Raw genomic sequence first — 16,352 nt, 5'->3', positions numbered from 1 at the left:
CTACATTAAGCCCTATTTCAGATAGTGAAAACAGCAGATCTACAAGCACCATATATACGTTGCGATGCGACGCATTGTGCGCTTGTAGATCTGCTACTTTCACCGTTATTTTTCTTAAGTATTTTTACACCTGGTCAAATATTACTCAACTACACTGCTCTGTCTAATTTGTACTTGAGTTAAAGTACTGGAGTATCTATATTTTGACTCAAGTACTGGGGTTGACTTCTCTGTCCACCACTGTCAATTGGGAAAAAGCTTTCTAGAGGGCAGTAAAATATGCATTTATTTATAATTTACATGGCAATGTATGAGTACCACTCTCACCTAAATACTTCTTAAGTCACCAACACTGTTATAAATACAATAAATAAAGTAAATATAACAAATAATCTTGTTATTTATAGTCGATATGTACGGCTATGAATTTTAAACTGTGTGTGAGAGAAGTACTGTACAGCAATAATGAGGTATAAGAAATGAGGTAAATATAAATATGTCGCTTGCTGTGTAAAGTACAGTATGTTGGCAAAATCCGACAAAACTATAAGCAACTCCCGAGCCTCGGGCTCAGGAGGCCGAGGGGCTCAAATGTCAGGGAGGAGGCCCTCGAGAAAAGATTTGGCAAACTTAGACCGATTGCTGCAGAGCCAGAACCATAAAGGCCTCAAATTTAAGATAGACAAAATGTATGGACTGACGAAGCAGGCTTTTGCCTGGGCGCCTTTAGCAATAATGGCCCAGGAAAACAACATCTACAAGCTAACTACGCGTCCAAAATCAGGCAATTCCCCTGTACGGACCACCTTAAGAGGAGGGCCACTTCCTAGTGGGGCCAGAGACGAGGGCGAGGCTGAACGATATTGAGTTGGACATTTGATGACGACACTCAAACTAAGACAAAGCAGGCTTCTGCCTGGGGGCCGTATAGCAAGGTAAACATCTTCTCTGTAGTTGCTGTTAACTGGTAGAGACGTTGTTTTCTGAAAGCGACACCGTTATACTAGGGAGTATAAGTTAGTTTTCAAGGCACTGTTTGTAAACCAGCTTGTATCGTGATCTAAATGACTTACAGAGGTCCCATTGACAGCCTGCTTGTTGAAGACCTTGAACTTGTCTCTTCTGTGCAAGTTCATAAGGTCTTCCTTCTCCTCTTTAAAGCGCAATAAAACTTTGGTAGAGGTTTGGGTTGTGTAGTTATCTTGTCATGTAACTCCAAATATTGGTTGAGATATCTACAATAGTTGCAATGTTGATTAGAAATTGAATCCATAATAGACTCCTCATTGACTAACATTGTACAATGAAACGGCTTTCAAAGTCACTCTTTTAACACATAAACCAAAACAAAGCAGATTCTGCCATATACCATTACAACACCAGACACAGCAATTCGTCTTGATTTCATTATTTGAATTAGGAAAAGATCCGGACTGCATCTATGGCTCCGGATCTTCCAAAGGTAAAATCAACAGGAACTAAGGAAGTTAGATTTTTTACCATTTCGGAATATATATTTTTTATCAAGGGATGTATTGTAGGTATCTCAACAATATGTGGATTTACATCATGCCAAGATAACGACACAACCCAAGCCTTTACCAAAGTGCCCTTGCGCTTTAAGCATAATGATATTTTGTCGACTGCATCACCATGAAAAACAATCGTCAGGCTTACAATGAAATAGCCATAAATTATCCATCAGTCGTCTAAGTGAGTGTGTGTATACAACCTAAAATACTGTATGTCATTAGTGGAAATATAAAAGATAAAATCTCTGTAAATCTCCCTCTCCCAAAATGTAAAGTTTAGTGAGTGATACAAGTTGGCTGGACTGGAGTGTTTATGAGTGGGTTGGTTCTGGCCGCCACAGCGTGTGTGTGTGTGTGTGTGTGTGTGTGTGTGTGTGTGTGTGTGTGTGTGTGTGTGTGTGTGTGTGTGTGTGTGTGTGTGTGTGTGTGTGAGTGTGAGTGTGAGTGTGTGTGTGTGTGTGTGTGTGTGTGTGTGTGTGTGCGCGCGCAGTGGTGGAAAGTAACTAAGTACATTTACTTAAGTACTGTACTTAAGTACAATTTTCCATTTCCAATACTTTTACTTCTACTCCACTACATCTCAGAGGCAAATACTGTACTTTTACTCCACTACAATTATTTGAAAACTTTAGTTACTAGTTACCTTTCAGATATACATTTTGATATTATGAAACATACATTGACCACTTTAGCCCTATTTTATACCTAGGCTATTAGAAAATAGCCGATCTACAAGCTCACAGTGCGTCGCATCGCGACGCGTTGTGAGCTTGTAGATCTGCTATTTTCAAATATTTTAGTACTTTCACTTTTGGTACTTTAAGTACATTTTGATGCCAATACTTTTGTACTTTTACTCAAGTACATTTTGAAATCTGGACTAACAGTATTTCTATATTGCAGTATTGGTACTTTTACTCAAGTAAATCATTTGAGTACCTTTTCCACCACTGTGTGTGTGTGTGTGTGTGTGTGTGTGTGTGTGTGTGTGTGTGTGTGTGTGTGTGTGTGTGTGTGTGTGTGTGTGTGTGTGTGTGTGTGTGTTCATGCCCGGAGCAGGTGTCCCACACTGATGGACAGAAACAGTCCTGAAGCAGACATGGAGAGAGAGAGAAAGCAGAGAGAACAAACCATTAGAAGACAGAGAGTTGTAAACATCTCAACAGCTCTCACACACAAAGGCCACATTTCTATAAAGCAGTGGTTTTCATGTCAAGGACCCCTAAATGGAAATAATGTGTGTAATGGCACACATTATTTCCAGATAGGGATAGGGTTAGGGGTGGTTTAACTGTTTTGTATGCTATATTATTAGCTCATTGTGCTGGGGACCCCCTGGAACCCCCCTCAAGGACCCCTGGAGGTCCCCAGACCCCACTTTGAAACATCAGTTTTGTTTGTGTGACCTGTTGCTTCAGTGTGTAGCTTGACTTCACCAGCGTGTACTTTGCTTTGTCTGTGTGTGTGTGTGTGTGTGTGTGTGTGTGTGTATGTGCAAATGCGTGTGCGTGCATGCGTGTGTGTGTGTGTGTGTGTGCAGGCACGTGCACACATAGACATGAAAGGGGGCTCGAGCCCCTGCCCTTACACGTCGGTAAAAAAGTGCCCTCTCCAGACTAGGATAAATAAAAATTTTAAAAAAAATCTATTACCCCCAAAAATAAATTTCAACTGCCCCTAGCGGCCTAACGGTAAGGCCGACGGAAATGGCAGTGGATGTGTTGGATGCAGCTCAAAGTGAACTTTACTCTAGTTTGTCGCGGTGCGACCTTCCTAGCCCGTGTTATTAACACATTGATTGCCTGAATTATTTCAGATTTTTTGCATTTTCATGCCAGGGTTTTTACATTGAAAAAAAAAAGTACTCAGGAGCTGAGATACAAAATTTTTAAGTTTTAAGTTAACAAGGAAGTGGATGGGAGTCTAGATCTTCGACAAATCATATCTCCTTGGTCTTTGGGTCAAATTATTTTTTTTTTTGAATTTTGAATTTTTTTTAGTTAACTCGATCTAGGCAATCAAGTGATGGATTCTAAAAACGAGTTAACTCGTTCTTGGCAATCAATGTGTTAAAGAAAAACGGCCAAAACTCCATCGAAAATTGGCGATCGAAAACCGGCGAAAGTGGACGTTTTCAAGATGTTTTGGCCGTTATTTGGATTTTCGGGCCCAAAAGTATGGTAATTGTTCGGTGCCCTTTTGAAATTCCAGCCCCTGCACGTTCCTGTGTGTATGCGTGTGCGTGTGTGTGTCTATTACCTGTAGCTTCAGTGTGTATCTTGGTGTCATCGGTGCTGGTGACTCTACATGTCAGATATGTCTTCCTGCCTTCCTTCCTGTCCAGGGCTGAATGGATGAGCACTGTGCTGCCCAGAGGGATAGGACTGCACGGGACAAGACAAGACTGAATGTCACTCCATTATCACGCAGAGTAATCAAAATCCATATGATGTATAATATGTTATTTGATCCATAAAGTAGACTTGAATCAGGCTACTGTGCACCATTCATGTTCTGAATCTGATCTAACCCATTCAATCTCTGTCATTTTAGATTTCTTTGGCTATTCAAAAATAGCAGATCTACAAGCTCATAGCGTGGCACCGAGTGCCGCGCTATGAGCTTGTAGATCGTGAAAATATGTGCAAATCTTTGAATATATATTCTACAAATGTCTTCTAAATCCTAACCATTTAAAAAAAAAAAGCTTATGTTGTTATATATCAGTGGTTCTCAAAAGTTTTCATGTCAAGGATCCCCAAAATGATATGTATTTGGCAGCGGACCCCAATCTCAAAATATGTTGATTGATTGATTGAAATTGTTATTAGGCAAAAGAATGTAAAACAACACAGTTACATTTATAATGCTTTTGTCTAAAAGGTCCGGCCAAAAATGTCCTTGCGGGCTTGTTTCCGTTGGGGTCCTTGAATTAATTTCATAGACTAGACTAGACTAGACTGTTGTTCCAGGGACCCCCCAGAAGCAAAGATTTGAGTTATAAATGTTCGCTTTAAAAATAACTATATACAAAGATTTGCACACATTTTCACGATTTAAAAAAAATAGCAGATATACAAGTTCATAGCACAGCACTCTGTGCCGCGCTATGAACTTGTATATCTGCTATTTTTGAATAGCCAAACACTTTCACAACACGTTGTGAGCTTGTAGATCGGCTATTTTCTCCACACCATATAAAGTATAAATCAGGCTTTATTACTAAGAGTGGGTTTATACAGATGTAAGTTATCCATTTGACAAATACATTACAAAAATGATTTTCCTGATTAAAGTGTCTAATGAAGCTACTGTGTGTGTGTGTGTGTGTGTGTGTGTGTGTGTGTGTGTGTGGGGGTGTGTGTGTGTGTGTGTGTGTGTGTGTGTGTGTGTGTGTGTGTCTGTCTGTGTGTGTGTGTGTGTGTGTGTGGAGCTAATCTTACGTCAGTACGTACCTCCAATAAGTTTATTTCACATATTATATTTTTGGAAATATTGTAACTTTATAATAAGAACAGATTCAGAGCTGCGCTTGAATCTGTCGGGAGCCCCGTTGAGAACCTATGCACATTGGCTACAAGTGGGCGGGCCTTCAGATCAGGATGCAGGCCGCGCTTTACCCAATCAAATGTAGTGGGCGGGATTTACATCTGTGCGCTCGCTTGCTCGCTGGAAACAAACCGAAACTCATTTAACAATAGTGTCCTCGGAGCCGACAAAACCACGGAAAGTTAGTAACATTATATTTTAACTAGTCCCCCCAGGAAAGCGCGGAGAAAAAGTCTAGATTCCACGGAGAGCAAGTCTTGATTCCGCGGAGAGCAATTCTTGATTCCGCGGCTTATCGTATAGCAAAAATAGATTAAGTTTTAATAATCAAGTAAATTCCATAATGAAGTAGATACAATTAATTGTTATACCATTCTAAAACACTAAAATACCGTGGAACATAGTAATTGAGTCAATGTTACTGGTTATAATGGTCCGATCAGGCCGATAGCAATCACCGATCCAATCATTTCTTATTTTTTTATTATTTTTGTATTTATGCATTTTTACCATTTATTTTGTAGAAATACAAGACAATATGTCTCAAAACACTGGCTTACAGTTGAATTATTGGCGACTAAAGATATATGAATTAAAGAAATTAAGACAAATACTGACAATGCCTCTGAACATTGGCCTGCAGTTATTGCACATAGCCAAATGCAATAATAATATTAGGCTTGTCATTCAGGATGGGAAATAATAAAGTTGTCCTTTTGAGGAGAAGTAGAACTTAGAAGTCACACTTGGAGTTTAACATGAGGGAGAGGGTCCCTCTACAGGGAATTACTTGATATCTAGGCTGCACGGCAGAGTCCTGCACGGGTCCAATTTTGAGAACCCGCGCCCGCCCCGCCCGTCAATACTCAGATCCGTGGACCGACCCGTCACCCGTGATTATTTCAAAATACGAACCAGACCCGCCCCGCCCGTCAAATAAACGACCTGTTGTCCGCCCGTTTACCCGTGTAAAATGTAAATCCTATTGAAAAGTGTGTTGAAAAAGATAGCAGCCTTCAACAACAGCGCTACATTCAGTGGTCAGGTTTGTACAGAAATCAAGTGCAGACGGAGGAGCGAGCTTAAGCCACGCACGCGAACGCGCATCTACGCAGCACACATGTGTCGTTGTTTACGTCATCGTATGGTTTTAACTTGAAGGTTTAACAGGATGTTCAATGTGTTTTTGTGAGTTAAGATAACTGACCAGCATGCTCCATGCAGTTGTGCTGTGTTAAGTTACACAATTGACGTTGTTTGGGCAGAAACAGTGCTCTCTGATTTTCACAATAAAATGATACCCGCCCGCGATTAGTTCAGTACCGCCCGTCCCCGTACCCGTGATCTTATCAAAGTAAAATTTTCACCCGTTTTCACCCGTCAAACGCGGGTACCCATCGGGTATCCGCGGGTACCCGGCCCGTTGCAGGACTCTGCTGCACGGACAGACACAAGAATCACAGCTGCCATTAATTAGTGCTGTTCAGTGTTGATTGCCTAGTGGTCAAATTGGGGTCAACGAGCCATCATTAACTTGCTTTGAAATTTAGCTGTAGTTCTGCGCAGCACTCTCACTCTCTCCCTCTCTCTCTTTCTCTCTCTCTCTACGTGCCTGTGTGTGTGAGAGGAGGGGGAGGAGGGGGGAGTTTAGCAGCAGCTCGCACTGCCCTGGCTGAGACAGAGAGAGAATACTTTTCCATACGGCGGTGTTTTACCAAGATTTTTCTTGTTTTCTGCACTATGCCTTGTAATCCGTGGACGGCTTTGAAATCCACGGATGGCCATCAAATCTGCGGTCATTTCCTGGATCGCGGAATCGCGTTTTCCTGGGGGGACTATTTAACTTGTTCTTTCATCATAGAAACAAGTGGGCTTATAACCAAAACGATCCATGTTCTTTGGGAGAAATGGTGTTAGTGGGAATGAAAACATAGGCGCACCACCGGAAGTGGAGGGCTGAGGACATGACCAAACCCCGGTTTCCAGCCGCATAGGTCTAGTTAATCCCCCCCCCCCCCCCCAAAGTCAAATGCAAAAGTGAAAAACGCTTTTCCTTTTTATTTGACGATGGGTTCCCAGATTGCTTTATAATGAAAGTCAAAGGGGCTGTGATCAGGCTGAAACCATGCCCAAATGTGGACAAGGTTTGTCCACAAACCTTATCCATAGGCTGACGTCACAGGCTGGTCCCGTGACGTCTCAGATTCACATTGGAACCACACTGTTTCTACGTGGATCCCGAGATTCAGATCAGATTTTTGTCCACAGCTTTATATTTATATTTAGCCTTACGTAAGGCAATATTTTTGTGAAAATAGCAGATCTACAAGCTCACAGTGCGTCGCACCGTGACACGCTGTGAGCTGTTGTTGTACACCCTATTTGGTGTACAACAAAGTACATAACGTGCTTAACATTCGATTATATGCTGTCAGACAGAAAACCTGCTCCGTTTTCAAACTGGTGAACAGTATTCTACTGTTCCAGTGAAATGTGTTTTTCATTAATGTTTGAATGAACATCATTAATGTTGTGATCATTTCTTCTTAGTCATTAGTTTGACCTGTGGTTGTTGAGGTTGGCAGCCTGTGTACAGTGTATAGCATACATGGGCAACTGGTGGCCCGGGGGCCACATGCTTCACTTAATGTTGCTGGTTAATATCAGAGGCTAATATCGGAATACTGATATATTATTGATTTCAGCTGTTACAATTCCAAACATGCAAACATGACCCACCATACTTCAGTGTATTAAACATTCTATTGTCTTTTTTATGTCCAATGTATTTGTATTTAAGTTCATAACGTTAACATAAGTATAACTAAATGCATTTGAAATTAAATAAAAATGTTACTTTTCAGGATTCTAATTAAAAAATAGCAAAAATAACATATAGATCGTCTATTTTTGCAACTTTTGTGCGACATAGGATGCGAAAAAAGTTAAAATACAGAGATAAGAGGTGTCTGCCCGACAGTATATGCAATGTGGCCCTCTGGAGTGAGTGTGGAAATATAGTGATAAACGGTCAACTCTCCATCATCAAAGTTGCATCACCCCTGGTGTATTGGGTCATTAGTGTGACCTCTGACCTGCGGTAGTTGATGTTGAGGTTGGCAGTCATCACAGGTCCTGGTCCAGCGATGTAGGAAGCATGAGTCCCTGTCACAGAGTCGATCATGGTGGCTATCGCCCCCCCGTGGACATGTCTGGAAGTACAATCAGAGTAAATGTAGTATTAGTCCACATGGCAGAGAGTCATTTTGTCTGATTCTGATTCAGTTGCTGTTGGCCTTTCTGCGTTGAATTATTGTTGTACTGTTAGGAGAGAAATGTATAAACGTTCTTTCTGGTAAATGTGCACAACACAAAGTTAGTGGGTTGTTCTCTTTTTAATTGGGTTTGTTTTCAATCACAGTGCAACTCAACTAAACTAAGCAGTGGCTATCGTGTGCAACAACAATATCGTTACTGTCCGGCAGAAACCAGTAAACTCCATTTTGACGCATTTGCATTTTTCCATAAATCAGGGCCATAGAACACCCTTTACATCTGTGTGTTGGTAAAACAAATATTGAACCAATGAAAAGCATTAAAAAGCACTTCTGACAAAACCAGCCAACTCCATCTAACGTTCTGCTAAACCTGGAGTTAGCTGGTTTAGCTGACTCCAGGCTCCACCCCCTTTTGACCTCCAACCTCATTGTGAGCTTGGAGGTCCATTCAGCTGTTCTTATCAATGATGAACAAAACCTCCTAACTCCATAACACTCTTTTTCTTTTTCACTATCAATACACATACATCAGTATTCTGATTATGACTTATGTATTGTTTTTATCAGCCTCCTCTTCTCCTCCAGTGCTTGTGGAACTTGCTTTGTGGGCATTGATTTTCTTGTTAACCTCCCTTTGAAGTCCCAATTGTTTTTTATTTCCTCCTCAAAGCGTTGCTCTTCAGAGCAATTATATAGAGTTGGTTCATCATGTGTATAGAGTTTGTGCAGTAAATTCATTTACACCAATATATTTATTTATTTTGATGCATATAACGTTTATTATGTTACACATTCTATACATCAAACATTTACTGCTGGTCACACATGACTATCTTTAATATCCCATTGTCCCAACAAACGTTTGGATGGAGGAACCAAGTAGCATAGTGATTAGTCATTTTGTAGTGGTGTCCGAATGCATAGTGATCATTATCATACCGTATATAGTGGGCAGTGGTGGAAGTACTCAAATGTTTTACTTAAGTAAAAGTATCAATACTGCAATGTAGAAGTACTCTGTTACAAGTAAAAGTCCGGAATTCAACATTGACTTGAGTAAAAGTACAAAAGTATTGGTATCAAAATGTACTTAAAGTACCAAAAGTAAAAGTATTAAATGTTTGAAAATAGTAGATATACAAGCTCGAGCTTGTAGATCTGCTATTTTCAAATAGCCTAGGTATAAAATAGGGCTAAAGTGGTTAATGTATGTTTTATAATGTAATAATTTATATCTGTGCAAAGTAACTAGTAACTAAAGTTTTCAAATAATTGTAGTGGAGTAAAAGCACAATATTTGCCTCTGAGATGTAGTGGAGTAGAAGTAAAAGTATAGACAATTGGAAATACTCAAGTACGGCACTTGGTGCCACGCTATGAGCTTGTAGATCTGCCATTTTTGAATAGCCAAAGAAATCTACAACGACAGAGATGCTTTCCCGGTGTTAAATACCGGTAGTATTAAACCTGGGGTTCTGGATTGACAATGCAAAGTTTAACAACAGGCATTTCCACGGACCACCCACCCTCCTCCAACTCACCCTGGGGGTCCTTCTAGCAGGTGTCCGGCCTGGAACACGCACACACACTTGTGCTCCTCCTCGTTGATGAACAGCACGTACTCGAACGCCGCTCCCGGAGCTCTGATGTTGCGGGTGAACAGACGCGCCTTAGACTGGATGATCTTACTGAGATACACCCCACCTGCACACACACACACACACACACACACACACACACACACACACACACAGACACACACACACAGACACACACACACACACACACACACACACACACACACACACACACGAAAACCCCTCAACACCACCTTCAGCTCACATGGATTAACCCATTAAGACCTGAGGCCGATTCTACAAATGTCTTCTAAATCCTAACAGTTTTCTGAAAAACGTATGTTGCTATATCAGTGGTTCTCAGACTTTTTCATCTCAAGGACCCCGAACAATTATATTTATTTGGCCACCAAACCCCATCTCAAAATATTTTGTTCCAGGGGGGACCCCCAGCAAAGATCTACAGTGAGCTTGTAGATCTGCTATTTTCAAAAATATCTTGAAAAAAAATAGTGAAATATATATATATATATATATATATATATATATATATATATATATTCCAAAAATATCTTGAAAAGAAATAGTGAAATAATATTTGGAATATATATATATATATATATATATATATATATATATATATTCCAAATATTATTTCACTATTTTAATATTTTTTAATATATATTCCAAATATTATTTCACTATTTCTTTTCAAGATATTTTTGAAAATAGCAGATCTACAAGCTCACTGTGAGCTTGTAGATCGGCTATTTTCAAATAGCCAATGTACTGTATAGGTTTAAAGTGCTAATGTAGCCTAGTCGCCTCTTTAGGGCTTGTTTTCATAAAACTGGCTGCTTATTTCTCTCACAACATTTGGCAACAACACACATTTTGCCGTTTACATGGAGAAAGGACGCGGAGCGTTGTCAAAGATTTCCACTCTGTGGAGGCGGATTCAAGCCCCGAAAAACGCTGTTCCCGTCTAAACGGACGGCACATCTGATTTTATACTTTATTTTGGCGCTTTCTCTAGAGACATCGTGTAAAGGGGGCCTCAGAAGGCATTTGAAGAATCGGTAGACTGATATATTGTTTATTTACTCATTATATTCACTGTTGATAGACTGTATATATTATCTTTACATTCTATGTTGATAGACTGTATCAGTATCTATATAGTTACCGTTGTAGGCTGACACTGACACAGTCTCATGTCCACTGTTGATAGTCTGTACATATATATTCATTCATATTTACAGTTGTCTGGTGATAGATTGTACATTATACTGATATTTACTGATTTAATACACATTATGGTGACAAATGCAGATGACTAAGGTCAGGAAGGAAGTCTACTTATTTTATTTGCGTTCTATTTTTATATTATATCTTATTATCTATACTCTTAATATCTATCTATCTATCTATCTATCTATCTATCTCTCTATCTATCTATCCATCGTTCAGGCCACGTTCACTGATTGCTAGCAAAGCGATGGCAGAAACCTGAAGAGATGATTAACTTTTGGGCTGAAAATGTCAAAGGTCAAGATCACAATAGATGCGTGTATCTTTGTGTTTATCGTCAGTCCGTTAGTGAGTGTACTTATTCTCGTTTTCTCACCTTTTTGTCGTTTTATCTCACCCCTGACAAATATTATTATAATAAAACACTGAAACACAAAAACTGAAACTAACTAAATAATAATAATCTACTACAGGGGTCTTCAACCTTTTCAGGCCAAGGACCCCCTAGCTGAGAGAGAGATGAAGCAGGGACCCCCTCTACATATTGTATGAAATTGTGTTGCAGATTAAACCTTTTCATAGATTTCATCAGTGTTGTGTGAACTAATTTTTTATTTATTTTTTTCACTTATACCCTCAATACTTAGTCATCTTGATCGTTGGCTCTGTACTTGATCTGCTCTTTTTTCCTTCTACACCAAACCTCTTTGCCGAAATTAGCCGATCTACAAGCACACAACGCCTCGCAGCGCTGTGTCCCGGACGCCCTGTTGAAGACCCCTGATCTACTAGCAAAGCCACTTTAATATCTGAAATTGAAAACACGAGGTCAAAACGAAAAGTTATTCAAAACCAAAATAACCTTGGCTTACAAACGTAACCAAATGTCCCATTTGACGCAGCAAAAAAAGAGCATGTGATGTTTGGTGTTGTATACCTGTGACGTACTTGAGAGTGCGGTTGTAGCTGGGCAGCCTCCTCCACACTCCCTTCTTCTTCTCCTCTCCCTCGGGGGTCTCCTCCTCCTCACACTGGCTGTTGTAGTGTTCGTACAGCCGGGTCATCTCGGACCCCCACGACGAGTTGGGCGCGCTGAAGTCCCTCGGCTGAGACGAGAAGGGCCACGGCAAAGACTACAGAGACAAACGGCAGTGATTGTCAACCCTTTATCATTTCCACAGAGAACTTTGATACACATGTTTTATCTCGGGCTTATCAGGGTGGGGGGGGGGTCCCAGTTCAAATATGATTATTTTGGGGGGGTCACGGCCTGAAAAGGTTGAGAAGCACTGCAGTGGTGGAAAAAGTACTCAAATGTTTTTGTTTTAAGTAAAAGTATCAATACTGCAATGTAGAAGTACTCTATTAGTAAAAGTAAAAGTCCCGAATTAACTGAAAAGTAACTAGTAACTAATGTTTTCAAATAATTGTAGTGGAGTAAAAGTACAATATTTGCCTCTGAGATGTAGTGGAGTAGAAGTAACAGTACTGAAAATGGGAAATACTCCAGTAAAGTAAAAAATCCTCAGAAGAGTACAGTACTTGAGTAAATGTACTTAGTTACTTTACACCACTGTGTACACTGTACAAGTGTCATTTTTTTTTGTAAAAAACTAAGTTGAATGTTAGCAGTTAACAGTAAACAACATTGCTCTCACTGTCTGTCCAGTTAGGGATACGATTTTTTATCAAATCAGGAGAGAGAACAGGGTGCAGGATAAACACGTTAAATTGGAAGTGATTGAACAATAACAATAATAACAACAGACAAAATTGGAACTGGAATAATTGAATCAGATAAATGATCTTTGTGTGGTTCTCTCTCTTGATTAGATCTACTTGGAGTCGGAACCGGTAATGTGGAGTAAATGTGGAGTAATGTGGAGTCTGAACTCTCTGATAGTGTAATAATACACTCTCAGAGTTACAGACCCGTAAGGGTCCATTTGGTTCCATTTACACACTCTCAGAGTTACAGATTTGTAAGGGTCCATTTGGTTTCTAACTATTAAACATTTCCCTGAGGACCCTTTGTAAACCGCTCAGGACCGTATATTGATAACCAATTAAATACTGTACATTACACTGTATTGTGTTTTATTGTTATGTTTACACTCTTACATTCTGACCGGATAAACAACTGTCTCCCTCTCAACTGTCCTACTGTCTGTCTCTCCTACACCGTCTCCCTCTAAGCTTACCTACTGTCTGTCTCTCCTACACCGTCTCCCTCTAAGCTTACCTACTGTCTGTCTCTCCTACACCGTCTGTCTCTCAGCTTTCCTACTGTCTGTCTCTCTCTCAGCTTTCCTACTGTCTGTCTCTCCTACACTGTCTCTCTCTCAGCTTTCCTACTGTCTGTCTCTCCTACACTGTCTCCCTCTCGGCTTTTCTACTGTCTGTCTCTCCTACAGTGTTTCCAAAACGTTTCAGCTGGAGACCCAAAAGAGAAATTTGATGTCTCCCTGGGACCCAAACTAGTGTAAATAACCGATCTACAAGCTCACAACACGTCGAGCTTGTAGATCGTTTTTATTTTTTTTATCATCTATACTTAAAAGTATGTATGTATGTGTTTGCCTCTAATGAAAGGCTTTTTTTGGAGGGGGGGGGGGTCTTTTGAAAAAACGTTTAAATTTGTTTTTGGGCGGTGAAACCGCCCCTATATGTGAGGTTTGGATATTTGCACCCCCCAATCCTGCACTGTGATTGGCTACCAGTGTACCCCCCTAACCCTGCACCGTGATTGGCCAATCACAGTCTATTCAGGACTGTGATTGGCTAGTGAAACATGACACATGTACATAGCCCTATAAATAGGACTATGCACTTAAAAAAAAACACATTTATGTTTTTTTTTAAGTTAGTGTACAATGGTTGGTCCTTATCTTATCATCACAGTGACTTCCATGGTGACCACACCGCCCACTTCACACTGGGTGTGATTTTTAACTTTTTTGGGGTTTTATTGACAATCTTTTGAAATAATAACAATTAAAAACAAAATGTAGGTAACAAAAAATAAAGGGGTATTCACTCACGACCCATACAAATTTGGCCGCAACCCACATACGGGTCCCGTCTACTACACTGTCAGCTATTGGCCTTTAAAACATTCAGACCGGGAGGGCATCTGTGTAACCATAGCTTATTTTATACTTTGGCTATTTTTTTTTAAATCATAGAAACGTGTGCAAATCTTTGAATATATATATAGTTTTGTAAAGCGAACATTTTTTACTCAAATTTGCTTCTGGGGGTCCCTGGAACAACATTTTGGGTGGTCCTTGACATGAAAAAAGTTTGAGAACCACTGATATTATAGCAGCATTATAAAAATAAAAAAAACTGTTAGGATTTTAGAAGACATTTGTAGAATCCCCTAGAAGCAAATATTTGAATTAAAAACGTTTGCTTAAATATATATATATATATATATATATGATTTTTTTTTTAATGCCGCGCTATGAGCTTGTATATCTGCTATTTTTGAATAGCCAAAGGAATCTAAAAATGACACACAGATGCGTTCCCGGTCTTAATGGGTTAAAAGATTGAATTAAACTGAACAATGAATGAATCAATGAACTGAACAAACAATTCTATGTGAACATATTGAAACAAAGGACTGTGTAACAACAGCATAATAACAGCATCACATTCACAGCCTGGGAGAAATGACTAGAGTGATGATGAACACAATGCAGCCAACACACACACACACACACACACACACACACACACACACACACACACACACACACACACACACACACACACACACACACACACACACACACACACACACACACACACACACACACACAGTTCTAAAGGTAAATGGACAGATTTAATTTTAGTACAGTACTTTTCAGTACTTTTACTTCTACTCCACTACATTTCAGAGGCAAATATTGTACTTTTTACTCCACTACAATTATTTGAAAACTTAAGCTACTAGTTACTTTGTAGGTTTAGATCATTATTATAGATTATATACATACATTGCCCACTTCAGCCCCATATATACATTTCGGCCATTTGAAAATAGCCGATCTGCTCACATGTAGATCAGCTATTTTCAAAGCATTTTTATACATTTGGACATTTTTTTAAATTGGACATTCTACATAATACTTTTACATATGGTACTTTAAGTACATTTTGGTGTCAATATTCTTATACTTTTACTAAGTAAATGTTGCATACTGTACATTTTATGAGTATTTCTACATTGGTAGTATTGATACTTTTTCTTTTCTTAAGTAAAAAATGTGAATAATTTCCCCACCCCTGCATTATAGGCTACTAAACCACTTGTCCTATTTGATTGTGATGTCAAGATAATCATCAGTCAAATCAAATGAATGAATGAATGAATGAATGAATGAATGAATGAATGAATGAATGAATGAATGAATGGTTGGATGGTTGGATGGATGTATGTATTAATTAGTAATCAATCAATCAATCAATCAATCAATCAATCAATCAATCAATCAATCAATCAATCACCATTGACCATTACATCTGACAGTGGACAAATTGACCCAATCTGTCCACTGTCAGAGTTAAAAGAGCACAGAATTAAAATAATAATAATCATAATAATCATAACTCACCACCACGGTCCGTGTGATCATAGTGTTAAATGACACATTGCTTCTTCTCAGATGATGGAACACAGTCCACTTTGCTATTCTAAACACACATTTCGCCATCATCACAACAATGCTTGATGTTCGTTAGTATTTTCCCCTTTGATCGTGTTAATGGTTGATGTGACACCTTGATCCTGTACTTTAACCACCTGAATGGAACATGTTTAGTGCATTAATATATAGGTATCGTTGTGTAAATGTATTACTATTGCTGTTGAAGCTGCTTCTATGTTGCCTTGAATGACTTTCATCATCCATGCGTACACATCCACTTCCTGCATGGGCATAGGGTATTGTTTTGCCATGAGCAGGTACACAAGACCAAGTCAAATGTATATTCTTTTTTATTTTATTGTTCCTATGTGTGGTCTCTATAGGTCAGGGCATAGCAGTGGCAGCCATTTTGTGGTTCCACAAATCGAAAGCCCATTCATTTACCCCATAGAAACTTCCAAACATATTTATATTAATTATTTTAAGCCCGGAACCTGGTGAATCATGACC

At 39.4% G+C, this 16,352-nt stretch overlaps 1 protein-coding gene and 1 long non-coding RNA gene across 2 annotated transcripts in view; both read right to left on the bottom strand.

The window, feature by feature from the left end:
* The window catches only part of LOC308084818, a 244,260-nt gene that overhangs the window by 112,715 nt on the left and 115,193 nt on the right, over nucleotides 1-16,352 (bottom strand). The gene's annotated exons all lie outside the window — the stretch shown is intronic.
* Nucleotides 2,232-16,102, bottom strand: them4 (thioesterase superfamily member 4). Its single transcript, XM_080427609.1, has 6 exons — nucleotides 15,810-16,102; nucleotides 12,125-12,320; nucleotides 9,901-10,063; nucleotides 8,177-8,293; nucleotides 3,792-3,916; nucleotides 2,232-2,620 (listed from the first exon to the last, which is right to left on the bottom strand). The coding sequence occupies exons 1-6, from the start codon at nucleotides 15,909-15,911 to the stop codon at nucleotides 2,577-2,579; spliced, it is 747 nt and encodes a 248-aa protein (XP_080283735.1). The 5' UTR covers nucleotides 15,912-16,102; the 3' UTR covers nucleotides 2,232-2,576.

The sequence above is a fragment of the Gymnoscopelus braueri genome (assembly GCF_963280865.1).
Source record: "Gymnoscopelus braueri genome assembly, chromosome: 4".
NCBI classification, from domain to species: Eukaryota; Metazoa; Chordata; class Actinopteri; order Myctophiformes; family Myctophidae; genus Gymnoscopelus; species Gymnoscopelus braueri.
This window is presented reverse-complemented; position numbering and strand designations above follow the sequence as displayed.

Coding starts and splice junctions, on each gene's coding strand:
- them4 (XM_080427609.1), bottom strand. CDS start 15,911: ATGATGGCGAAATGTGTGTTTAGAATAGCAAAGTGGACTGTGTTCCAT. Junction 8,294..9,900: donor CTGCTAGAAGGACCCCCAGG/GTGAGTTGGAGG, acceptor TTGTACTTCCAG/ACATGTCCACGGGGGGGCGA. Junction 2,621..3,791: donor GATACACACTGAAGCTACAG/GTAATAGACACA, acceptor TGTCTGCTTCAG/GACTGTTTCTGTCCATCAGT.